Raw genomic sequence first — 26254 nt, 5'->3', positions numbered from 1 at the left:
CCGCCTTTGACGGCTGGTTTGATGGTTATGTTTTTATCCGAGTTCAGGTTTTTGAGAGATTGTCTTTCATCTTTGTTTAGGTTATCTTGATAATAGTTATTCTGTTCCAGTCCGCTTTTGATGGTTTTCATGACTATTTTCTCAAAAGTTTCGAACTCCCCTGGAATTGTTTGGGGAGGAGGATTAAAGTTTGATTTGGGTTTTAGGCCCATCACGTTCTCTGATGTTTCTGTGGGTTCTTGGTCGATGGTGTCTTTTGAGTTCTGTTTCTCAGGTAGGCACATTTCCAAAAAGTATTTCAATCTCAGGGTCCGAAAAAATCTTCTGAGTTCGGCCTCAGTTTGGAATGGGTCTGCCTTTGTGGCTGGCACAAAGGATAGTCCTCTTTCTAGGAGGCTCTGTTCAGATGGAGTCAGTGTTCTGGTGGATAGATTAAAAATGGGGATGGAGTTTAAGGTTGGTTTCAGTACCATTGGCGTGTCCTCATGTACTGGCCCGTTTGTTGTGGGCGTCTCTTCGGTCTGCCCCCTTGTCCCCCCTCTGAAAAAAAGGATGGGGGGTTGGTGATCCTCCCCTCTGTTGCTGTTTGATGTACTTGAGGGGCTTCTGCTGGAGGATCCTGAGCTTCCGGAGAAATTGACAACACGGTTGCGTCTGTTATAGTTTGTTTGTTGTTGCTGTTGTATATCGCTGTAGTATGTCTCTTTGAGATACGGGTATGTTTTTTCTCCGGCATAATTGGAGAGATCTTTTCTGAATTTTTGTACTTTGCGATCTACTGTGATTTGTTTAAATTTCACTATTTCCTCTTCAAGTTTTTCTAGTTTCTTTTTTGCGTCCTGTATGGTCGTGTCTTCCGCGAATGTTTTCTCCAGAGCGGTCAAATCATCTCCTTCATTTTTGCACTCCTCTTGGGCAGTGTCGATAATGAGAATAATCCAGTCTCGGCTGCATTTGTTTCCAACCCCACTGAAGTTTATCTTAAACTTGGGGTTATCCGTGAAAACTTGGGGGATATTTTTCACCTGAAGTCCTTCTGGTATTAATCCGGCCTTTAGGTATTCAAGCATGAAAGTTCCATGCATCTCTGTGCGGATTAGTTTTTTCCTCTTCTGATGTATGATGTCCAATTCATCTTTGTTTGCACCTTGTGCAATTGCCCACCTTCTGCTCCTTGAGCACTTCAACTTTTGCTCCAGATGTGGCCAACCTGTATATGGCCCAGTATGAAGACGACCACATCTACCGAGACAACAACCCCTACAGAGCCAATATAAAGGTATGGCGCAGATACATTGACGACGTCCTTGTCATATGGGAAGGCAACAAAGAATCACTCCTGGACTTCCATCAGTGGCTCAATCTGCAAACCACCCACATCAAGTTCACCATAGAGTGGGATTTCCAGTCCATAAATTTCCTAGACCTTCACATCTACCGTTCTGGGAACCTACTAAAAACTGAATTATTTCAGAAACCAACAGATAGAAACAGTCTCCTCCATTTCTGGAGCTATCATCCACAGGGTCTGAAGTACATTCTCCCGTACGGACAATTCCTGCGCATCTGTAGAAATTGCACAGACATGAAAAATTCAACCTACACGCCAAACAACTACAAACTCACCTAGGACAAAGAGGCTATCCGAAAAAATCTATAAAAATGGCCAAAAAAAGACCAGCAAACACAGACCGTTCCATCTGTCTCACCACCAAAACCAAGGATCCCGTAGACAGGACTGTCTGCGTCACAACTTTTAACCCAATAAGCAACCTCATAAAAACCACCATCAGGAAACACTGGCACCTCATCAAAAATGAAGGGAGGCTAGCAAAGAAACCACTATTCGCGTTCAGAAAGAACAAAAATCTAAGGGACACTTTGATCCATATTTTTTTGGAAACCTCTAAAACATCAGCAACATTATGGAACCTGCCACCAGTTGTGGGACACTACAGCTGCGGACACTGTGTCGCTTGCTGCCACACGACCAACAGCAAGACTTTCACCTACAAAGATTTCACATGGAACATGACGAACCACACAAACTGCGAAAGTAGATATGTCATCTACGTCATCAAATAGGGGTGTCACGGTTTTAGTTTTAGGACGGTACAATAACCTTCTTGCCAAATGACGGTATATCATGGTTATCGCGATATAGCAGGTGGAGTTAACTAATCTTAACAAATATTTTCTAAAAGGTCATAAATTGACAGATGTATCATCACAAACAAAACCAGACACCCAGGGCCAGAATTGGGCTTTTCAACATACTTTCCACTGAAATGCCACCCCTTGCTTCCACCAAACACACGTGTGGAGAGGAAGAGGGTGGGGGGCCCTGCTGCGACTGGAAAAGCAAACTGAATAGCTTTTCTTAAGTGGTCATTTAGTCTTTTAGCTCCCCCACTGGCTACTGGTGAAGATGAACATGTTGCAATCTTGATAACCTGCATGCCACAGATCAATGGAGTCTGATGGTAGTAGACGCTTGTGCTCATACACGCACACGCTCACAATCTCTCTTTACGTTACAGCCTTTAGTTTACTTGCGGGCCAAAAGGTGTTCAGTAATCACCGACATGTTACTCTTTGGTATGGCAGCAGGGAATACCCACAGAGATGAGTAAATTGCACAGTGTGACTTATTATATGTAAATTCAGTGATGGAACCAGGGAAATCCCCCATTGTTATATGTTTAGAAAACATTATCCATTATAAATATATGAACCCCAAAGCCGCCAATCCAAAGTAAACCCTTTTCCTTCTTGGCACTTTATTTATTCTTCCTATTGCTAACATATTGATTTTGTGTCAGGCACGTGTGGTTTATGGAATGGCATTAAAAACTGCTCCAACTGAAACTACTTGGCAGACGGCACATCCAACAGTGCAAGACCAAGACTGCGCAGCACCTGCTTACTGCAGCCTTTCCAAATCAGATTGAAAAACGCACTTAACGGTATGAACTGTATACCGGTTTAAACAATGTGACCGTTATTATTGTTTAATTAAGTGGTTCACGGTATCTTTAACGGTATACCGTAATATCGTTACATCCCTATCATCAAATGCCCATGCGACATGATATACATCGGAAAGACCATCAGACCTGTTAAACAGAGGATCAACGAGCATAGATCCTGCATTAAGAACAAAGTACAGGATAAACCCCTGGTTGAGCACTTCAACAAAAAAGGCCATACGCATGAACAATCCACCTGGACTGTGCTGCAACAACTACAGCCACAGAAACGCGGAGGCAACATAGACCTGGCCCTCACAAAACTGGAACAAAAGTGGGCCCACAGACTAGACACAGTCCACCACGGTCTCAACATAACCGTAGAGTGGAAACATTTTTGGGTCTAAACCCCACGCACTGCACACAAATGCCATATATTGCTCGTTTGACCCTCAAAATTTTACCCAGAGGCTAGATTTCTGAAACGAGTACATGCATGTCACTAAACTGTATGAACCTATTTGGACCATTTTTAATCACTGAATAGAACTGTGGCCACATGCTGTGTCTAGTACTTGATATGTATTCAACATTACTGACTCTCGCTGTGCCCGACCACATCATTAGGCACCACATGTCCCATGTTCCATAGCGTCTCTCATTAGGTCCCGTCCGTCACCAAGATCGTCCTCTGCGCTCCTCAGCGCCTCCACCAGACCAGGCACTACATGTCCCAGCATCATTAGCAGTTCCAGTAGTTTCAGTCCTCCACCGAGACCGTTGTCCATTCGCGTTACTCCCATTGGTCCAAGCTCCTCCTGCACCCGTGCCATTGGCCCAGACACCATTCTGGGACTAGCTTATTAGTCAAGCTGGTTGCATTTGGACGTTACAGCTACCATTACAGCAACAGATCCCCCGACGACGCACGTTGCTCTCACGGCTCGCGGTAAGTGCAACATCCAGCTTTCATGCCTCCAGAGGCTGTGCCCTCTACACTGATCCATTTACTCACTCACGCGTAGTCTATGATAGCGGAACCACCTCCTTCTCAGTTTGGGTCCACATTACCATTTGTGTATAACATGCACAGCAACCACATGTTGCTATTCGGCCCTTCCTGTGCACTGTGATCCATCAGAGGAACCAGGCCTCCAGATAAAGTGCATACCAGGCGTTTTTACGCATGAAAATCTTGTAAATACGACAACGTGATTATTTTCCTGTGTACATTTACACACAAGTTGAGAGCAGAAGGCAGTGCAAAGGTCAGGTTACTTGACAGAAGCCAGAACGCTTTCAACATTTAAATATATACAGGAGAGATCAAATGGCCAAACATTAGAGAAATAAGGAAAGGTGTATTCTGTCACAATGCAGAATGCTGCCGCATAGCAATGATTTCCATACGTCGGCTGGATGTCACATACATTTTACTCTCTTGAAATCACATTTACGCTCAAAGTTTAAAAATAGGGAGTAAAAAACTCCCACCTCAAAATTTTATCTGGAGCACTGAGAGGAACACAGACGCACCACTAGTTCGGACGCACTTTTCAACATAGGCACTATTGTTGCGCTATTTTAAAACCAACTTGTCCTCACACAATGGGTCGGTAATACCCTTCACACCCTAGATCACTTAAGGCTATAGTTGACACCACGTTGCCCACACGCCCTGGAGCGTTTATGCTAGTATGGCATTCACCGTTACACAAACGTCCAACAGTGTTTACTAGACCAGGGACACCCTCACCCTAGTCCTAGACGTTTGTATCGACGCTTCATACTCACGTCCATCTTTGGTTTTTTACAGACGATGGACCTTTTTAGGCCCTCCTCTAGCCGATAGGATCCTGACCAAATCTATACCTCAGGAACCCACGGCCCCCCATAGTGCAGTCTCGCACCTACAATCCAGCACTAATCCTTGGATGGTTCTGTACAGCATCACCACTGCTACCACAGCAGCAGGTAAGCTGTCCTTCGATATGGCAATACTAGGCCTCCATTATGAAACAACAAATAACACAATTAGACCGTGAGATACTTACAAATCCTTCTCTATTCACAGACAAAACGGACTACACCACATTTGGTGCTCATCCTGAAGAAGGCCAATTCCATCCAGGCAACAATTCTGACTTCCTGGCCGAAACACACCTGTGTCGATCCCCAGTGACACAACTGCAAATACCCTTTTTCGTGTATGTCTTGTAGATTATGTTGTGTACACCCCGTGTTTACGATACCCTGGACCACCCTATGTCCCGGGTGCACTACTGTATAAATACATGTTCTTCTAAACTGTTGTATACCACTGTGCCCTTAGGTGGAACTCTGTAACTCAACACAAAAGAGGTTAATACTCAATCTGTATTTCGACCAAACTCAATCACTCTTGTCTGTTCTTTTTGAACCTTTCGTGCTTATCGAAAGCTATGTAAACTAATTGAACAATAACACTTGTGGTTTTCTGAAATAAACTCTTCTGTTCAGAACCATAGCCTGCTGATTTATAGGATCTCACATCCTGTAATGAGCTAATACATTTGATAGGATAGGTCTGATAAGTGCAGGAAGATAAGGGGGGGCTGTATGGGTAAAGATACAGACCCCAGTGCAAGGGGTGGCCCGGAGGAATTGCGGGAGGGTGCAGGGTGAGCAGGTACCTGGGCCCGGAGGACAGAGGGTGGCCAGGTGCACGGTGCCAAGAGAGAACAGATCAGCAGGGGAGAGGAGGAGCGAAGGCAGAAGCAAAGAGGTGCTTCTGGAACCAGAGATGGTTCTCCTCAAGTTTTAGAGTGGCAGGGAGGCTGTTCCAGAGGGAGGCCCCAGCCGAAGACAGAGATCTACCCCCAGCTCGTTTCTTTGAAAATCGACTGACCCTGAGGGAGTTAGAAGTAGAGTAGCAAAGAGCTAAAGAGGGGAGGTATTCGCGGAGGGATAGCTGAAGGTATTTTGGACCCAGGCCCCAGAAAGCCTTGTGGGCAATGCAGAGGGTTTTTAATTTAATCCTTGCATCTACTGGGAGCCAATGGAGAGATTTCAGACCTGGAGAGATACGATTCCAGGGCTTGAGGCTAAGGACAAGTCTTGCAGCCCTGTTCTGGATTAGTTGCAGAGGGCGAAGAGTAGAGGCAGGTAGATTTAGAAAGAGGCTGTTTACAATAGTCCAACCTAGAGAGAACCAGAGCTTGGGAGACAGGGAGCTTCTGGTGGAAGGAGAGGAAAGGCAGAGTACCTCTGAGGCGGTGCAGTAGGAAGTTTGACTATTTAGAGACATCAGAGATGTGGGCAGAGAAGTAAAGCGTGAAATCAAAGATGACCCCCAGGTTCTTAGCCTCGCAGGTGGGGGTAGGAGGTGGGACAAGAGTGGTCGGCCAGAGAGTGAGGGGAAAGGATGGTGAAGGTGTGCCGATGAGAAGGATCTCCGTCTTGCTGGCATTCAGACAAAGATCATTGGCGGCACACCAATCTTGAATGGCAGTTAGGCAATCAGAGATGAGAGAGGGAGAGGAGGTGGCCGAGGGCAGCCTGAAAATGAGTTGAGTGTCGTCAGCGTAGAACTGGAAATTTGAGCAGAAAATGGCAATACAGTGGGCGAAAGTTGCCAGGTATTGGTTGAAAAGCCAGGGCGAGAGGTTAGACCCCTGAGGAACACCACAGGTGGAGAGGAAGATGGATGATAGGAAGGACCCAAGTTGGACCTGGGAGGGTCGATCTGAGAGGAAAGAGGTCAGCCAGGCTAGAGCCTGATCAGTGATACCCAGGTTATCATGGAGATGGTTGAGCAGGATGGTATGGTTGACCATGTCAAAGGCAGAAGAGAGATCGAGGAGGATGAGGACATAGGGAATGTTAGAGTCAAGGTTGGAGAGCAGATCTTCACGGATGTTCAGGAGAGCAGTTTCCGTGCTTCTGGCAGCTCTGGAGCCAGACTGGTGGTCTTGGAGACAGCCAACAGAATCGGAATGAAGGTTAAGCTGAGAGATGGCCAGATTTTCCAGGAGTTTGCCCAGAAAGGGAGTAATGGAAATTGGCTGATAGTTAGCGGGACAAGAAGGATCAGCTGTGGGCTTCTTGAGAATAGGATGCACAAGGGAGTGCTTCAGAGGGGAGGGGAAGGATTCTGAGGCAAAGGAGTGGTTGCAAAAATCGGCAAGGGCCGGAGCGAGGGTGTCAATGTGGTCCTTGATGGTTTTAGAGGAACAGGGATAAACCTGATCGGACTTGTCTAGCGACCTCATTAGGGGAGAAAAGAGGAAAGGAAGAGAATGAGGGTGGGGGTGTGGCTGAAGGAGGGTCAACAAGCACAGACGGAGAGGGGAGAGGAAGGGAGGGGAGGAGAGGGTGGACAGGATGTCCTGGGTTTTTCAGATAAAGTGCGAGGCAAGGGCATTGCAGAGAGCCTGGGAGGCAACTGGAGGGGTAGAGACTGCAGCAGGGTTGGCCAACTCCTTGCAGATTTTAAAGAGTTCTGTCAAGTTGTTAGATGACTCAGAGACACAGGCTTGAACGTGGACTCTCTTCTTGGTGAGGACAGAGAGTCAGTATTTCCTTTGGAGCAGGCGACAGGCCAGTTTGTCGGAGGATGAACAAGTAGCCCTCCATTTCCTCTCAGCTGCCTTACACTTACGTTTAAGTGTAGCTAGGTCGGAGTCATACTAGGAACTGCACTTGGCTTTGGGCTTCAAACGTATCCTCATGACAGGTGCAAGAGCATGAAGAGTATCAGAAATTGAAGAGTAGAGCAGAGACAGGGCTGTGTCAGGATGTGAGACAGCCAGAGATGGAGGGGGTGGAGAGAAGGTGGCAGCGAAAGAATCAACTGACACACGCTTCATGGGTCGGATGTCCGAGAAGGTATGTGGCAGTGTTGGGGTAGGCTTGGCTTGGGGCGAAGAGAGGGAGAGATGAGAGGCGAGGAGGGAATGATCGCTCCAGGAGAGAGGAATGGTCAGAGGAATGGAGAGGGGGAGGTCAGAGGAGATCAAGACATTGAGTGTGTGCCCTGCAGAGTGAGTCGGGCCAGAGGGGAGGATGGACAGGGAGAGGGAGTCGCAGAGGTCACGAAAGAGTCCAGAGGAGGAATAAGGAGACTCTAAATGGATATTGAGGTCACCGAGGAGGAGAAGGAGTTCAGTGGTAGAGGCCAGGAGCGAGGTGGAGAGGTCTGCCCACTCAGAGAGAAATTAGCTGATTTGACCAGGAGCCCGGTAAATGGTAGCCACAGTAAGAGAATGGGTAGGAGAGAGAGAGAGCCTAGAGACAAGGCATTCAAAAGAGGAGTAGGTCTGAGTGGGAATGATAGAGGGAGGAAACCACTCAGGAAAGATCAGTGCTACATCCCCCCACCGGACCGGGAGGATCTGGGTGCGGAGAGGATCTTGTAGCCATCAGGGAGGGGAGTGTCTTTAGTATTATATTGGTCTTGTACAAGATGTTGTTACTTTCCCCCTTTCCCAGGGTATTTTTTTCCATTCTTCCTCTTGCTCATTATGCAGCTGTTCAACATTACAACATGCGTGTGCTTCCTTTGTTTCGAGTTTAACTATTTCATAATTTCTACTGAGACAAGTTAACTGTGCAGTATAATGGTTCCCTTGGGTCCTCCCGGCCTTCCCATTCTCCCTGTTACTTTTGTTCTAGAAGGAGAACATCTTCGGGAGCCTTCTTCCTCTGATACCTTCTTTCTGCTCTTGAACAGCCAATGCCTTCTCTTCTCTGGCAGCCGTTCCTCGCGCTTTTGCGTTTCCTCGCGGTGTCTGGGTGCTCCGTTCTGGGACTGAACACCCTGTAACCTACTTTTGCATGTGGTATTGGCAATGGTTTCTTGACCAGCTGTCCACCACATGTTCCCTTTGTGTTCTCACCACCACCTTCTCCTGGGCTCCTGCCCTGTTGGTCTCTCGTGCTTTAGGCGCCCCACTCTGCAATGTCGAGCAAGTTTGAAACTCACAGACTTCCTGGTTTCCATCTTCACCATGGTTTACGCAGATTGGGGCCTTCCCCGGCTTGAGTATGCAATGCTTGCTCTCCTCCCGCTCTTCTTCTCATTTGTCTCTCACTGAATGCGCTTTTTCCATGAGATAACAGCAACTATTAGGAGTTTCTTCTTCCCAGTCTTGATACTGCAGAGTCTGGGATTTTAAAACATTCCATGTAGGAGGCCACAGTGTGTACAGCTTGAGGGAGTTCTTCGCGGCAACGGGAGTCCTTGCCCCCTAAGGGCGGGAGGGGAGTAGTCTCCCTCAGTGAGGTCCCACTTGCCTCTATACCTAGGGAGGGTATTGCAGAGCAGGTTAACCTACCTAGCCTCACAGGAGGGGGGCTGCCCCTTGTGTAGAAGGGACAAATTCCCCTGATTCATCACAATTCTTTAACTTTAGGAGTTTTATACCCACAAAACGACTTCACTTTGCTAAAACTGCAGAATTGTCACAAATAGCTAAAATGTTTATCAGTGTGATACCTATAAGTAAAAACCTTTCTTCAGACAGTGGTTGTACAGAATGTGATCCAGAACTGAGATGCAACCATTTGCGATATCACACCATTAGGATCATTTCATTGTGTAAAGATGAAGACATTTATTCTTAGAAGGTAAATAACTTGATTCACTGCTCCATGGGGTAGACGTAAACTAACTCTGACTCTTTGACAAATGGACTCTTTGTCAATTTGAACCTTCAGATTAGAACTGTAAGAGCATCAGAAAATTAAGATGGTGAAAATGTATGCCATCCACGAGTTTGTAAGCAAAGAATGGCATCTTATGTGCAAATTAATAGTTGGGGTACCTTGTGGGTTAGCATTTATTATCATGCATTATAAAGAGACGTTTCTGATCTACAACATTTTATAAAGTCTCCACTAAAGGTTGCAGGGATGGCCAACATGAATATTGTGTGTTGCATGCTCATTTAAAACTGATGTTGTCGTATTGTTCTAATGCGCAACAGTCTACCGGATGCCTCACAAACAATGTTCCCTACACCTCTGTATGCTGCGGCATTGCTACATGACAAATTTGTACTACGGCAAATGTTGCCAGTGTGCTAGTGTGATGCAACGTTTTGTAATGCAGTCCATCTAAGCTGTCTGGCTGCTCCATCCTTAACATTCCAGTGAATATTTTAAGTGTGTATTAACTGTGTATCAACTTCCACGTATTGCAGAACTAGAAATTCATATTGGACAATCCTCAACGAAGGCCAGTGAGCTGTTTTGCTCATGAAAATATGAACAAAGAAGGAAAAAGCTGTACACTTTTAGATACTTGTACCGAAGACAAACCACCCTAGCGTTTTTGAAATATCACAACTCACCTGTAATTTTGCATTTGGCTTCCAGCGGAGGCTGCCAGCTGACAGTGACAGCTCGAGGGTTCCCTTCTAGGGGGATTACATTCAAGTCCCTGGGAGCCGAACGGGCTAGATAAGAAAAAGAAAGAATCTTGAGAAGAGGAAAAACACATGGCAGAGCCTCTACATCAAACAACCAATGGCATTCATCGTTCTGCTAGCAATTGTGGAAGCAACCTCAGAGTGTCTGTCCTTAGGACATTGTCGCACACATTTCAGAAACAGAAATCTCTACTTTTGGATATTTAATATTTAATTGACAAAATGCTCTTTGGTAGTTAGAGATGAGCAAGAGCTGTTCACAGTAACACATTTAAAATGATTTCCCTTAAGATATAATTCTTTTTTTTATTTTTTTTCAACACTTTATCATTTTACAATACAATATAGACATATTCATAACATCCATGGATTAGACTTCAACTACTAAATTCTCACTGTATCAACTCATCAAATTATTACACTAACCATATTATCGTTTTATAATCTTATTAACTATAACTAATCCAATATTAGAGTACAACACTCCTACAGGGATAACACAACTAGACAACACTTATACCACAAACATTGACAAACAACAAAACATAGTTCCTTATTATTTCCTTATCCTTTCATGTCCAACCAACCCTTTGCTATAAAAATACTTGCATCACCTGTACAGCTCATCAAACGGTCCCCATGTCTCAGAGTATTTGCCTTCCCGTTCCTGCTTTTTTAGCATAACTCTCTCATAACAAGCCATAATTCGTAGATCCGAAAACCAACCCTCCACATCTGACTTTTTCCTCGATTTCCATACCCTCAGAATTTGCTTAGTAGCCACCATCAATACTAATATTAATCCATCCACTTTGCTCACGAGCTGCCTACCATAAATCGTCCAGTATTTGAGAGCAGAATTGTTGAATATGACGACCTTGGCAATTCTACTCTCAGTATTATGTCCAGTCTGTTTAAGACCTCACCCCAAAATCCCACCACTCTTGAACAATCCCACAGCATGTGTAATAGAGTACTCTCTTTTTGGCCACAAGCCCAGCATGAGTCATCATTAGCCATACCTAAATTAACTATCCGTGCTGGGGTCCAGTACAGATGACACAAAATCCTTTGATGCACATATCTCAAATTTAAATAAATGTTTGTATTTGTGCCAATTCTTATCAGGCTCTCCCAACGTTTTACAGTTACGTCCTTGCCCCGCTCCGTCACCCATGCTTGCCGCAGATTCTCCAATGAAGCCGCACATGAACTCTTCATTGGCATCAGCTTCAGATAGGTCGAAACCATAAATGGAGACGAATGAAATAGACTGCAGGCTGTCGGTCTCTCTTTCATAGGACTGTTCTACATCCCCTTTCTTTGTGTGAGAAGAGATTCCATTTTGATATATAACGCCTATGCTCTCTTTTCCCTTGACCAAAATTCATTATGAGTTAGTCAAAAGGGACCATTTGACCATCCTTCAACACATCATGCACCGTTAAAATACCTCTCTTTGCCCAACTCCGCCGGCACAAGGTCTTGTTTCCACTCTGTAGCCTCAAGTTGTGCCACAATGATGCTTCATAGTGAATCCATATATTTTCTCCTCCACTGGCCATAAAACACCTCAATGCATCCTCAGCTGTTCCAATTGGGGGCAATTTGGGAACCAGATTAGGCATTTTTCCCATTGTATATACGTCCTGCAGAGAGTATGGCAGAAATGTATCTTTCTCTATAATCATCCATAACGGCATACAATTATCCCTCCCATTAAAGTATAATGCTGATTTCTTCAATACAGACCCACTGCAATAATCCTCCAAATTCGGATACCCAAAGCCTCCCTCTCGCACTGCCCGCATAAGAACATACCGGGGAATCCTAGGTCTCTTGCCTTCACCCCAAAGGAAATTCTGAAAAACTTTGTCAATGTGCCTAATAACCTTCTTCGTAAATTTAAGTGGAGTAAACTGAATAATATAAAGAACTTTGGGCAAGAGCACCATCTTTATTGCATTAACCTTAGCCCAAATATTAAGCATCAAACGACCCCATTTTAACACATCCCTCCGAAATACCTCTATTATTATGCCTACATTAAATTCCACCATCCTCTTTAGATCACAAACCAGATGAATCCCCAGATACTTCACACTTTCCGTAGCCCACTGACAATTCCATGAACTCAAGTCACTGCGTGGGTGAGTAACATCCAAAGGAAAAACCATCGACTTCTCCCAATTGATCTTATGACCTGACAGACGGCCCACCTCCTCAAACATACTCTTAAGCCTATCCCCACCCTCCGTTGAGTTGGCTAGCATTTCCACCCAGATGAATGATCAGCACGTCAGGCTTGTGATAGCTACCCAACAATTTTTCCACTTGCCCTTGTAGCTGCGCCCATCTCATCCTGGGCACCCCATGCCACCAGATCCGAAACTCGCCCGCCGTCATCATCTCCCTTTCCGTCGTCCATTTAGCCCTAGCCCTTGTCACGAAAGAATGACCCACCACCCAAAAGGACCACCTCCTCCTTTGAGCTGCTGCTGGAGAGGAGATGGGAACGTGGCATTTTAACATTACATCTTGTACGTCCTTATATACCTCTTGAAACAGCCAGGCTTCCATCCCCCTAGTCTCATAATTGCTTCTGGTCTCATGCCCAACTCTGCTGCTGATGTGGCCGCCCCAATTCTGAATGAATGGGTTAAAAAAAAAAACGTCTATCACTCCCATGTCTTTCAATGCCATGCCTATCACACTCTTGAACTGGTACCTGCTGAAGGGCATTCCATCCCTGTGCAAGAATAGGGGTAAACCTGCCTCAGCGGGCTATCTCACTTGTAGGTAAGCGGCTACCCCTGCTACCGGACAAACTGGGCTGTTCTGGGTGCTATAGAGTGGGATCGCTCTCCCCCTCCCTTTTTGATCCGCCTTAGACCTCCTTAGGTGTATGTGCACCCGATCCCCTGTCAACGCCACATCTTCCAGCCTTACAAACCCCAAAGCCCGGCCCTCTGGGACCAGCTCGCTCACTCTGAAAACAACAAAGAAAGCCAAGGTGAATGCTGCTGTGAACAGAACTCTCTCTCCATCACTCCGGCAAGTTTTCGGCAGGATTCCTATTAAACTGTGTAGTTTCAAAATATCTATGGGACACCTGGGGCCAGACCTCCTCTCTGTGCGTTTCGCCCAACCTTTCATAGCCATTGTGATGTAATGCTCCTTAGTGGGATCGGGCAACCCCCCCAGCTTGTGGTAGTGCGCCATTGCTGCCAAGTGATAAGCTACCCAGGATCTGGTTTTCCCGTTCTGCCAGCCCCATCCGGCAAAGGCGTGCACTGTCGATCCCCCTTGATGTTCAGCCAAGAAATTCTACTTGAAAGTCAGGAATCGCTCCCAACACACTTTGTATCACCTTTCTGTGCCTGGCGCCAATGCTGTGTCGATCAGTGAGCTCGAATTCTCCCAATCATGCCCCACCACTGGCCCTTGAATGGCGTCTTCCTCTTGTTTGCCTCTGGTCTGCTAACCCGAAACCTTCCCTACTGTAAATGAGAGAGAGGTCAGCTGCCAGGTTCTTTACCCCTGGTATGTGTAGTGCTCTTACTTCAGAGTTTAACTTGAGCAGGCTTGTTGTCAGCTCCCCGAGCAACCTCAGTAGCCTCAAGTTTCTGGACGTCCCCTGATTTATGATTTGTACCACTGCTAGGTTATCTGACCAAAGAATCACCCTTTTATTGTCCAGTGACTGCTCCCATAGCCTGAAAGCCACTACAATAGGGAGCAATTCCAGCAATGTGATGTCTCTGGTTATGCCTTCCTCAGGCCATGCCGTTGGCCAAGCCTGCCCACACCACTCATTTTGTAGAATTGCCCTAAAACCGTGGGCGCCTGAAGCGTCAGTGAAAAGTCTCCGTTTTTCGGTACTAGCCTACTGCTCCCGCCAAAGTAGCACCCCATTGAAATTATCCAGAAAGCCATCCCACATCTTGAGGTCCTTTTTTACTTCTGCACATGCTTGGATGCATGTTGGAGCCCCACCGTCTTTAGTTCAATGCTCCTGGCGAACACCCTTCCTGCTGAAATCCCCTTACAGGCGAAATTCAAATTCCCTGCCAACGATTGAAGCTCCCTCAATGTGGCCTTACTCTTGGCCCTCAACTCTTTGTTAGTTTCCTTAAGTTTCTCCACTTTGTCCCTTGACAGCCTTGTCTTCCCTTCTACAGAATCAATCTCGATTACCAAGAATGTTAACCTTGTGAGTGGGCCTACTCTCTTTCCCTTAGCCAGGGGAACCCCCATCTCCTGCATCAATGACTTGAACTTGCCCATTAGTGAGCCACATTCATATGTACCTTTCCTACCGATGAACAAGAAATCATCCAGGTAAAGCATCACCACCCCGTCCCCAGCACTCTGTTTTAGCGCATATTCCAAAAAACGTGCTACATTTTTCAAAGTATGCACACAAAATTGAGCAACCCATCGATAAGCATTTGTCATAATAGTACAAGCCCTTGACCTTGAAACTCATCAAATGGTAGCTTCCCTCGTTGATTGGCAGTAACCTGAAGGCTGACTCAATGTCTGCTTTCCCCATCAGTATGCATCTTCCCATAGCCTTCACTAGCTCAACCGCATCGTCAAAGGAGGCGTAATTTACCCTACAGCTCTCCTGCGTCATGCCATCATTCACTGATAAACCCTCTGGGAAGGACAGGTGTTGGATGAGGTGAAAGTGCCACGCTTCTTTCTTGGGGACAAACCCAAGGGTGATACCCAAAAGTTCTTCAAAGGAAGGGTAGCAAAAGGACCGGCCACCCTGCCCAGCCTAACCTCTTTAGCAATTTTTTGTTCCACTACCTTGGTCATGTTCAAAGCTGACTTTAGGTTGTCGGCTTCCCTGCTCCCTATTGTGCCGGTTTGAGGGTTTACAACCCCCCACCTGAAACCTTCCCAAAGCAGCTTTGCATCTGTACTAATATGGTACGTGTTTAGGAATGGCATAATTTTGGCAAGGAGTATAGGTGTGGGCAGTGGGGTGTCAATTTTGCTTAGCATTCTCTTTTGGTTTTCCGCTACTGCTCTTCTTTCCTCCATCGCACAATGCCATGCTGTGACTCCATGAACATTTGTTACATGCATGCTTGAATTTACAGATTTCGCTAAAGGGACAATAGCCTTGCTCAAATTTCCAGCATGTTGCTTTCTTCCCCTGTTGGTAACTGGGTCTACAATTCCAGGAGCAGCGCCCGCGAAAGTATCCCCTCCTTCTGTCCCCAGAAAACCATTTCTGTTTCCTATAATAAGGCTTCTCCCCATGTGCCTTCCCCCCCATTTCTTTTGCTGGTACCATCTTCTCAAAGTAACCTGTCACATCCACCTCATCCCATGACATAGCCGGCCAAATTTGCATCTTTAACCTGAAGCCCCTGTCATATTTTAACCATGCCTCATTGCCATAGGTCAAGTAAGCGGTATGGATGTATTGCTCATATGCAAATAGCGCCCCAGCGTCTTGCGTGAATTTCTCTATCATAATGGATGCCAGCATTCTGAAAACCGCTAACCAATTGTGAATGCTCTCTTCTTTCTAAACCCACTCTCTATCCTTCTTCTCTCTTTCTTTCTCAGAAATCTTACGCATGTCAAGCCCCACTGGTTCTATATCGAGCAAGCTAAAAATATCAATGTACTCCTTCTGCCATATCCTCTCCTTGTATGCCACAGGGATATGCCACACTAATGCGTTCCACATAGCCAGCATTGGTGCAAAACCTGGCACTTCTCTCCCATACTGTGTACCAGTCCCCAAAATTATTCCTTGCCCGACTGCTGGCCGGCGTTGTAGTCGCCTGTTGCAGCTGGCTGACCACCCCTACAGAAATCTCTCTAGCCATGCGCCACCTTGACCCCACATGCCGGGGCCGTGGCACCCTCCAGACCACTCACCACCCCTCCCCCTGTTGGTGTACTGTCTCAGCATTCCTTCCCAATTAGTTAAATGCATTAACATTCCCACACAACAATTGACCATTCACGCTATTGCCCCATGCTTGCAAGCACTGCATAATTATACCTTTGACTTGCTCCAAGGATGAAGGTCCCTCTGGTGCCATTGCCGCTGTGCTGGCCGAATGCGTGCTGGATCCACTGCCGCTACTCCTTGGAACCTCTGCAGGCAAAGCCGCCGGATTGGCAACAGGCCCAAGCTTTTTCCCTCTGCCTTTGTCTCCCCCAGCTGCTTTCTGTGTCTTGGCTGCTTCTGTCTGATGCCTATTCGCCTTTGCTTTTGCAGTCAATGTCCTTCTCCTTTTGGCCACAGGTTCCTCTTCTTCAATGGCCCCAGTTTCCTCTTCCTCAATGGCCAGAAGCTCCTGCATGGCCTCTTCCTCCATGTAGGTGGGAAACAACAAAGGGGACTGCAACCTGTTACTTGAAGGCCCATCTACTTTTCCATCGAGTTCTGTTGCTATCTTTTGCAGGCAATTAGCCCCATGCCTGGCAGCTGCTATCCGTGCCATCTGTATAAATTGCTGTATGTCCTTCTCAGGGCAGCTCGCTCCTGGTATGCCCCCACATTGTATATACATCTTGTCTTCTCGCAGCAGCCTTTGTGGCAAACACACTGCTTTGTAGTCCCAGCAGGGGCCCTTATGGCACACGCACTGCGTAGGTTTGAGCCTTGAAAATGATTTCCTTTAGTTCAAGGGTACTTCTTTCCCAACCGCGGGCCGGAAGTACCTGCAACAAGAAACTACCGAAATTAAAGGACCCCTTTCACTGCGCCAGTTTGCGGGCCTCAAACTCCTTATGGCTTTGAAAATTCGGGCAATTCGTTCACTGCTGCGGCCCTTTAACGTTGTAGCTATGGCCAAGTCCTTCACCGCCGTGGCTCGTTGTGCCCTTTAACAGGAGAGGTGAGAAGTGCACCGCCCACGCAGCCCGCTTTATCGCATGTGCAACGGTGCCATGCTGAGAGGGACGAGCGGTCAGCTGCTCTCCCCCCCTCCTTTCCCTCACTCACATCCGCTTCCCTTTTCTCCTGCTCCTGCTGGCAGCGGCCCGAGATTGCACATGCACTGCCTCCCGGAGCTCTCGCTTCTTGCAGCAGCCTCCTGGGACCTTTCAACGTACGCCGGTCCGCGTTGCTTTGTGAACCATCAGCCATCTTCTGCTATCCCTCCATGCCGTTCCTTCGATTAGATGCAGCGGCTCTTGATGGGACGATGCTGGTCCTCGCGGCGGCCTCCTGGCACATGCACCGCAGAAAGCGAAACGGCTCAAGGCTCCCGACAAAACTGCAAAAACTGCTTGCGACTTTGTTCCTCTGGAGTCTGCTGGCTGACAAGATGGCGCTGCCAGTGCTCCACGCCACTTTCATTTCCCAGGGCACGCCCTCCTCCTTTGTTCCCCTTTTTGCAGGCTTCACGGCCCGTTTGGCGGGCTTCCGGCCCCCTTGCCTTTTTCCGGGCTCCACACTCGGCTTCGCAGGTTTTTGGCCCAACTCCTCCCCCTTACCCAAGGGAGAGGAAGGAGGATGCTGCCCTGTTATCTGGGCGCCTCCTCAATGTTTTCACCCCGTCGTCACCTCCAGTGTTCTCCTAGCACCTTGTATTTTCTCCCATAGATGTTGAGCAGACTGAGCAGGCTAGCATTCAATACGTTTTGTGATTGAACAGAATTGACCACGTGTGCAGAAAACTTTTATGCCTGAGGTAACCATTGTGATCCAGTCTCTATGCGCTTTTTGTTTATTTCTATGTGGGCTTCTCACTGAACTGGAAATGACCTAATGCCTATGGACTATACAATCTACAGCTTCTATGTGCTGTTGAATACAAGCCTTTTTTTAAAAATAGGTTATCCGTATGAGTGCCTGCTGCACAGGACATTATTGGATCTATGTGATTATTGCACATTTTTTACTGCGCATCTCAAAATGGCGATTACATTTTCTTTTTACCCCATTTCACTGCATATATATGCAGAGTGAGAACCTGCATTCCCCCTTGTCCCCTCCACATTTATTATTAACTTATTCCACCTCCCCACACATATATGCTGTGAAACGGGGCGCAGTAAAGGAGTCATACCCCAAGAATTGAACCTAATGTTTAATATCACAACAAGGTACCATTCTGAGTGTGGAATGAATGTGCAAGAGTCACAGCAGGTTAGCTCGACTTATGTTCTGCGTTTCTCCAGAAAAGGAGGGATTTGTGTGCTTTTTGCAATCGTTTCCTGCCTTGTTTGTGGTTTTCTGTGGGGTTTATCTTGTGTTTTTTTGGGACCTCCCAGCCCGTTTTCTGAGCTGGTCTGCATCTAGGCTGTGCATTATCTGTGGTGTAGTCCTTTGTTTGTTTCTGGCTTTCTTACTGTCCCCACCCTTGCAATCGCTGAAACAGTCAGGTGTCTCTCTGACCGTTTGAATCCCATTGCTCTGTGCCACACCTGTGACTGGAACACCTGTATTTAAAAGGCCCTTCCAGGGCAACCTTGCCCGGGCAGCCCTCGGCTAAGGGCCCCAAAGCAAAGGGCAGCTTCTACAGAAGCAGCTCCAGATTGTGTCCGTCGGTGTCAGCTGGGGATGCAGGAAGCCTGCAGCCGTAAACCTGCTTCGACTGACAAAGTAAGTGTGGTGTGGACAAGGGGGCAGCAATCACTGCAACCCACCAAACTGACCCACCCCTCAAGTTATCCCTATTTCGCTACCACACCACCCTTTTTATTTTTAAAGTTTTTTCATTTTATTTGGCATTTCGTCTATTACAAACGCTTTTTACCAACCTCATACATTTCATTCTACACAGTCAGATCCTTCAGTTTGTTACATACCTTACACCTTTGAGGCGGTTAATGGCAGCTGCGTGTTTTGTAGCTTAATTTTCCTAATAATCGCCTCAAGGAACTTTACCAAAGCATATATCATTCTGGTGCTTTTCCCCCCATAAAGCGCCTCCCACCACCTTTCTGCATCTAACCGAAATTTTTCACCCATGTGGTTATGAAGATGTACTGTTCTTAAATCCGTCAATTTAGCACAGAACAGAATCAGATGTTTCAAAGACTCTGACTGTGAACCACAGACGGCACTTATCATTCCCAATTTGCCCCCATATCTTTGTACAATGACTTTTGTATGGAGAACGTTCATTCGAAATCTTAAGAAAAGGTCCCTCTGCTTGTTATTAGGAAATCTTCTTAGCTATGTAGGGGTGACATTTGGAAGTGCGAAGATGCTTTTAGAAAGCATGTGTAGAGTGCAGTACGATCTTCTTTGTTCCGTTTTGCACCCGTCGTCTGCCCACAAGATCTTTTTCTCGTACATAGGGTTTTTACAGAGGGTATCAATTGAGGTGCCTATTTTCTGTAGGATAGCTTTACAGTGATACAACCACAGGTTCAGTGCCCAATTATTCATGCCTGAGTCTTTTGCCTTGATCTCATCAAACTGCCGAGGACAGTTAATCAGGTTCACCTTCCCGAAGAGTATCAGCACCTTCCATGCTACTCTCACATAAAGCGATGATAGGCCAACCTTGTGCAGGATAATTGCCATTGGTATTGATTTGGGTAGATGCAAAACTCTTTTACAGAATGATCCTTCGAGGTAGTCCCAGACCTCCCAAGGGAGACCAAGGCAAGCCTCTGCCCCGTAGGTAAGGACTGGTATCACTTTTTGATTGTAGTCGTTTATGACTGGAAGAAGGGAAAATCTGCTGAACCTGCATTCAATCATGATTCCTTTGAGTTGATAAATGTTTTACCTTCCTCTTTAGGCAGTCTATCCATGATGTTTCACCTTTGTTTACATTTATTGTGGTCCTGAGATATTTTATCTCTTTAGTCGGATGCAAACACTTTCCGTTTAGTAGTCAACTCAACTCTTTTTTTCTTTCAACACATTTGGTCTCCAAATACCAATATTTCTGAGTTGGCTGCGTTTATCTTGAGGGAGTTTTGGTCTACATAGGTCTGCAGGATATTTAATTTCCTTTGCAGACCAATTGGCGTCTGATCCAGAAGCACCAAATCGTCTTCATATAGGAGCAAGCCTATTTCTGTTCTGTTTATCTGTGGAGGAATAGTAGAATTGTCAGCCAGGGCTTTCTTTATGTCCTCAATAAAGAAATTAAATAGAACAGGAGCGATGGGGCATTCTGTTTTTTTTTTACTTTATTCATTGCACATGGTAGTAGTACATTTTGTCAATATTATGAACATATAATTTGGTTACATGGTTAGAAACTTCAAATATAGATTTGACAGAGCATTAATCACTTATTTCCATCCGCCACTCTTTCACGATTCAGGTTATGATCGGGCTCTGGGCACCTGAAGATTAATGTAAATTTCTTCCACATCATTAGCCCATACCATATCATGGAGCCAGTCCTTTAGTGAGGGTGCTTCTTTCCATGTCCATCGCATAAGAGTTGTTCTTTTAGCTAATAAGGGCCCTAGGTTGAAGAGTTTACGCTGCAACACGTTTGCTTTCTTAGTGTATCCCAACACACAATCAGTTGGGGTCCAGACCAGGGATTGACCAGTTATTTCATCAAGCGTGTGACATACAGCTTCCCAGTATGTAGCTAAAGCAGGGCAAGTATGTTAGCGCCTACATCACTACACCTAGGGCACTTCTCCTCTGAGGTGGAAAACAGCTTCTTGAGCCGCACATGCATGTAGTACATTCTGTTCAGGGCTTTAAACTGTATCAATCTATATCTGGAGTTCAGGGTACTTGTCTCGTGAGTCTACATATATATGTCCAATGTGTATCTGTAATGGAAGTGCTGAGATCTCTTTCTCATTTGTCCCTGATATCTACGGACCATGGTTTTGGGGATGCTTGCGCGATTTTGTATAATGTTGATATGGATTTCTTCCCCACCTGTTGTGACATGATGTAAGTGAGACATGGGTGTGATGTTTGATGTTGGTTCTGACGAGAACACCGGTCAGAGCAGACCCTGTAATATTCAAACTGCTACGGTAATATGTCACCTACATGTGTCTTAATCATGTCCCATGTGCTAAAGCTACCCTCATGAAACAAATCGCCCAGTACTGTTACACCCACAGCACTCCAGTGTGCCGCTAACAATTTATCTTGAGAGGGGTTCAAGGTTGTCAAGCCCCACATTGGCATTGTTTTATTTTACAGTAAAGCATTCGTAGGACAGAGGGGCACTCTTCCCCACGCTGCCTATGTAGCGCCCACTGGGTCCAGCTGGTGCACATAGTGATACCTGATGCCTACAAGTAAGTGTAATATTGGACCAGGGGCTGCCTGGAGTCTCTCTAATCTCACGTGTAGTGCCCCTGGACCCTGCTCAAACTAGTATGTTGCAAAGTATGCTTGCACTGACAAGTAATATAATTCAAAGTCAGGGGCTGAGATTCCACCAGTTTCCTATGGTTGTGTGAGGCGTTGACACTTCATTTTATCGTGTCTATTCCACATGAATGAGGAGCTCATCTTGGCTAAGTCATTAAAGAATGCCCTCTCTGGCCATAGTAGTATATTACTAAAGAGGTACAGGAATGGAGGTAAAATAATCATTTTAACTAGCGCTACCCGTCCCGACCCGTCAATGATATCGGGAGGTGTTTCCACCTTTCCAGTTTTGTAGCAATTATTGTCATATTGCTATCATAGTTAAGAGTTCTGGTCAGAGCAAGAGTGTGTGTTATTTCTATCCCCAGGTATTTAATATTCAAGGGTAACCAGCGAAGGCCCAAGGTGACTGTGGTTTCCTGTGTGCCATCTGTCAATGGAAATATTTCCAATTTAACATTATTTAGAGATAGGCCAGAATGTCTACCAAACTCTACCGCGGTTAATATTCTTTGCAAATGACGTTGCAGATCTCTCACATATAGCATTATATCGTCTGCGTATAATGTAACAAGTTCAGGCTGGCCATTTCTATGAATGCCAGCCTTATTAAATCGAGCTCGGATCAGACCTGCTAACGGTTTTATGATCAAGGCAAACAAAAGGAGTGATAGTGGGCACCCCTGTCTGGTGCCCCCTTCGAGCTGTAGTATTAGGGAATAACACGCCATTAGCATATACTCATGCATATGGTTGCGAGAATAACACTCTCCCCCATTTTATGAAATTAGGCCCAAATCCATAGTTGTTCATTATCCTGAATAGAAAGGTCCAGGATACTGTATCAAATGCTTTTTGCATGTCCAGGGCCACCGCCACCCCTTGGCTATCCTGTGGTATTTGTGCAATTATATTATACACCTGGCGTAGATTTAATGCCATTGACCTCCCGGTACAAAGCCTGCCTGATCCTCATGTACCATGTGTGGTATCAATGGAGTTAGTCGCAAAGCAAGGATTTTCGTAAAAATGTTTGAGTCAGTGTTGATCAATGACAATGGCCTGTAAGACCCACAGTCATTTGCAGCCTTGCCTGGCTTAAGTAGCAAAATAATTACGGCTTCACGCGTCGACTCAGGTAGGGTCCCAGTTTCCTGGGCTTCCACCCAAACCTGCATCAGGTGAGGGGCGAGTTTGTCCATGTATTATTTGTAGAATTCAGCGCCTTTTAACCTCACTTATATTTATGGGTTCTTCCAATAACATTTGCGTGTCAGCCGATAGAAGAATTGTGGGAATCCCAGCCAGATAATCATCAATTTCTGTGGCTGTAGTCTCCCCTTTCAGGGTGTATAGTGGTGTATAGAAGTAATAAAACACTGCATTTATGTCAGCGTTTAGATTTTCCACAGAGCCATCGGGTCGTATCACACAAGGGATGTGAGGGCTACCTTTGTCGGCTCCAACTGTACTCGCTAACAATTTACTCGGTCTGTCCGCCTCCCCATACCACTGTGCAGCTGCTGGCCTATAAAAATAGCACAATTCCCTGTTCGCTATGTCCCAGTGGCTATCTAGGGTTGTCTTAATACCTATTCTGTCTGTCGGGGATCAGTCAGATGCAAACGTCTGCTGCAATTGTGATAATGTGGACTCACCTCGCCAATTCTCCCGTCGCCTTCTTCCAGATCCTCCCCGCCGGACGAGATAGGCTTGTTCCACTCCATGATCTCTGGAGCTTCGGAGCGATTCCAGCTCGCTCCAGAGGAGAAGAAGGAGGGTTTCTTGTACCAGCTCTGCGAGGTGAAGAGAAAGACCATCCTGTCAGTCCTTCTTTTGGATGACATTTGGAAGGAAGTCCTGTCCCTCATGAAGAATCCTTCAACGGCCCCGGCGAAGAGGGATCACCTTGAGAAGAAGTGCAGGGTGCCGGACTCTGCGCCCAAGTGCTTGCGGGCGCTTCTGCCTCGGCAGCATCCACTCCTCCGGACAGCGAGGGGAAGAAGTTAGGTGCTATGCGACGACGTGTTATCTACTCTGCAGCGACGACCATCAAGGCCGCAAACGCCTTCGCCATCGTAGCGCGCTACGATCGGGAGCTGTGCTTCAAGATCGCTCCCCTTCTTCCAAGGTCAGAGGAGGACGGGTCATCGCCACGGACCCCAATGCAGCCCTTCGCAGCCAAGCAAGATTGAACCGGCCACCACCCATGCACCCCGGTGGGAGGCCGGCTGGTGAACTTCGTCAGCGTGTGGAAGGCCTTCTCCACCGAACGTTGGGTGCTGGATGCTCTCACCCACGGACACACCCTGGAATTTCAAAATAATTGTCCTCGGATACCACCGGTGGCTCCGCTGGAAAACCACGTCCCTCAACTGCTACTGGAGGTGTGGGCCATGCTAAAGAAAGGAGCGATAGAGCTCGTCCCAAACCGGCTCCGGGGCTCTGGAGTTTACTCAATGTACTCCCTCGTGAAAAAGAAGACCGGGGGCTGGAGGCCCATCCTCCATCTTCAATGACTAAACAGATACATCAAGTCCCAGAAGTTCCGAATGGTCACTCTTCAACACGTGCTTGGACAACTCGAAGATGGAGACTTTCTGTCGTCGCTGCACTTGGAGGATGTGTACTTCTACATCACAATTCACAAGGGACACCGCAAGTTTCTGCGCTTCGTCGTTCGGGGGAAGCATTACCAATTCAAGGCCCTTCCCTTCGAAATTGAAGCCAGCACCAAGGGTTTTTCACCAAGTGCCACGCGCCGGTGGCGGTGTATCTGCTACTTCAAGGGATCCACGTTTACCCTTACTTGGATGACTGGCTCATCCGGGCCAGCTTAAAGAACATCGCAGGCCCTTCCCTTCGAACTGAAGTCAGCACCAAGGGTTTTTCACCAAGTGCCTCGCACCGGTGGCGGTGCATCTGCTACTTCAAGGGATCCACGTTTACCCTTACTTGGATGACTGGCTCATCCGGGCCAGCTTAAAGAACATCGCAGTCGACCACACGGCGAGGACCGTCCGCCTACTGACAGATCTGGGGTTCTCGGTGAACTATGCAAAGTCCTGCTTGACTCCATCACAGGACGCACTGTTCCTGGGATCCGGCTTCACACGGTGTCATGCTTGGCATCACCGTCGGAGGAGAGAGTGGCGGCCATCCTGGGCAAGGTGCACCGGCTGCTCACTCTGAAGATTGCCAGGGTGAGGACCATCAAGTCTCTACTCGGCATGATGTCGTCATGAATTTATCAAATCCGACTCTGCAGGCTACGGATGCGGCCACTGTAGGAGTTCCTCGACACCCGTTGGAATCAAGTGTCCGGAAGCTTCGAGGACAAGATCACTCTCGACGAGGGGTTCTGTCGGGCGATAAGATGGTGGGGCGTGCACTCTCATCTGACCGGGGGTGTGGATTTCCAGGCCCCACCACATCAGGAGACGGTAACGACGGGCAGGAGCCTTCACCAGCGGGAAAGATCTGAAAAGTCCTTTGACAAACTTCTTGACGAGTCGGTGGGACCAAAGTGAAGATCTTCCTGGGGACCTGGTGTAGTGGGAGATAGCCGCCAGATGTACCTTGATGGAGGTGTGCGCCAGTCCTGCCTTGGCTAAGGATAGCAAGTACAGAAGGATCTGTGGGGCCGTGACCCCCAGAGGGTTAATCTTCTGTGACCTGCACCATGTAGTGAAACACTTCCACTTGTGACCGTAGCAATTCAAGGTCGACGATGCCCCGGCCTTGATGAGGACCTCCATGCAGTCCGCTTGCAACGCATGCACCCCCCCCAAACTATAGGGCGGCAGGAGCCAAGCCCTCAGGTTCAGTGATCCTGGGTCATGAAGAAGGATCGCACCTCCTTCTCTGGTGGGAAGATCCGGAAACCACTGGCAGCTTGACTGGAGGCGACGCTGATAGGCTGAGAATGTCCGGGTGCCAAATCTGCCTCGCCCATGCCAGGGCGATGAGTATCATCTTGCATTGACACTGTCTGAGTGTTTTGATGACTCATAGCAGGAGAGGGAACAGAGGAAACACTTACAGAAACAGCCCTTCCCATGGGAATGAGAACGCATCCCCCAAGCTCCTTGGCTGGTGGAATCGGCTGGCGAATGTCTGGCACTTGAGTTCGCTACTGTTGCAAACAGACCAATCTGGGGTCTGCCCCATTTGACGAATAGGCGGTCCACCTGATCCTGCCGAAGCCCCCACTTGTGGAAGGAGCGCAATTCCCTGATGAGGGAGTCTTCCATGGTGTTCTTCACTCCCGCCAGGTGGGGAGGGATGAGGTACATCCCCTGTCTGAAGGCTCAGCACCACAAGTCTTGTGCTTCCTTGGGGAGTGCCGGGGATCGAGAGCCCCCCTGCTTCCTGATGTAAAACATGGTGGTGGTGTTGTCTGTGAAGATCCTCACCACCTTGCCTTTCAGAGACGGGAGGAATGACATGAGGGCCCAGAACACTGCCCGTAGCTCCAGGATGCTGATGTGAAGCTCCTTCTCCTCCCGCAGCTACAGGCCTCTGGCATGCAGCCGTCCGGTGTGTGCACCCCATCCCTCTAAGGAGGCGTCCTTGGT

The 26254-nt window shown here is 47.2% G+C and overlaps 1 protein-coding gene across 3 annotated transcripts in view; it reads right to left on the bottom strand.

Annotated features, from left to right (window-relative positions):
- LOC138525696 (uncharacterized) overlaps positions 1-26254 on the bottom strand; it is a 588775-nt gene that overhangs the window by 204187 nt on the left and 358334 nt on the right. For all 3 annotated transcript variants that reach the window (XM_069635788.1, XM_069635790.1, XM_069635789.1), the window contains exon 5: positions 10301-10405. In XM_069635788.1, coding sequence (XP_069491889.1) covers positions 10301-10405 — 105 coding nt within the window. The remainder of the gene's footprint in view (positions 1-10300; positions 10406-26254) is intronic.

The sequence above is a fragment of the Ambystoma mexicanum genome, chromosome 7p, assembly GCF_040938575.1.
Source record: "Ambystoma mexicanum isolate Mex_15411 chromosome 7p, UKY_AmexF1_1, whole genome shotgun sequence".
In the NCBI taxonomy this organism is placed as follows: Eukaryota; Metazoa; Chordata; class Amphibia; order Caudata; family Ambystomatidae; genus Ambystoma; species Ambystoma mexicanum.
The sequence above is the reverse complement of the archived record's forward strand: the minus strand, read 5'-3'. Positions and strand labels throughout refer to the sequence as shown.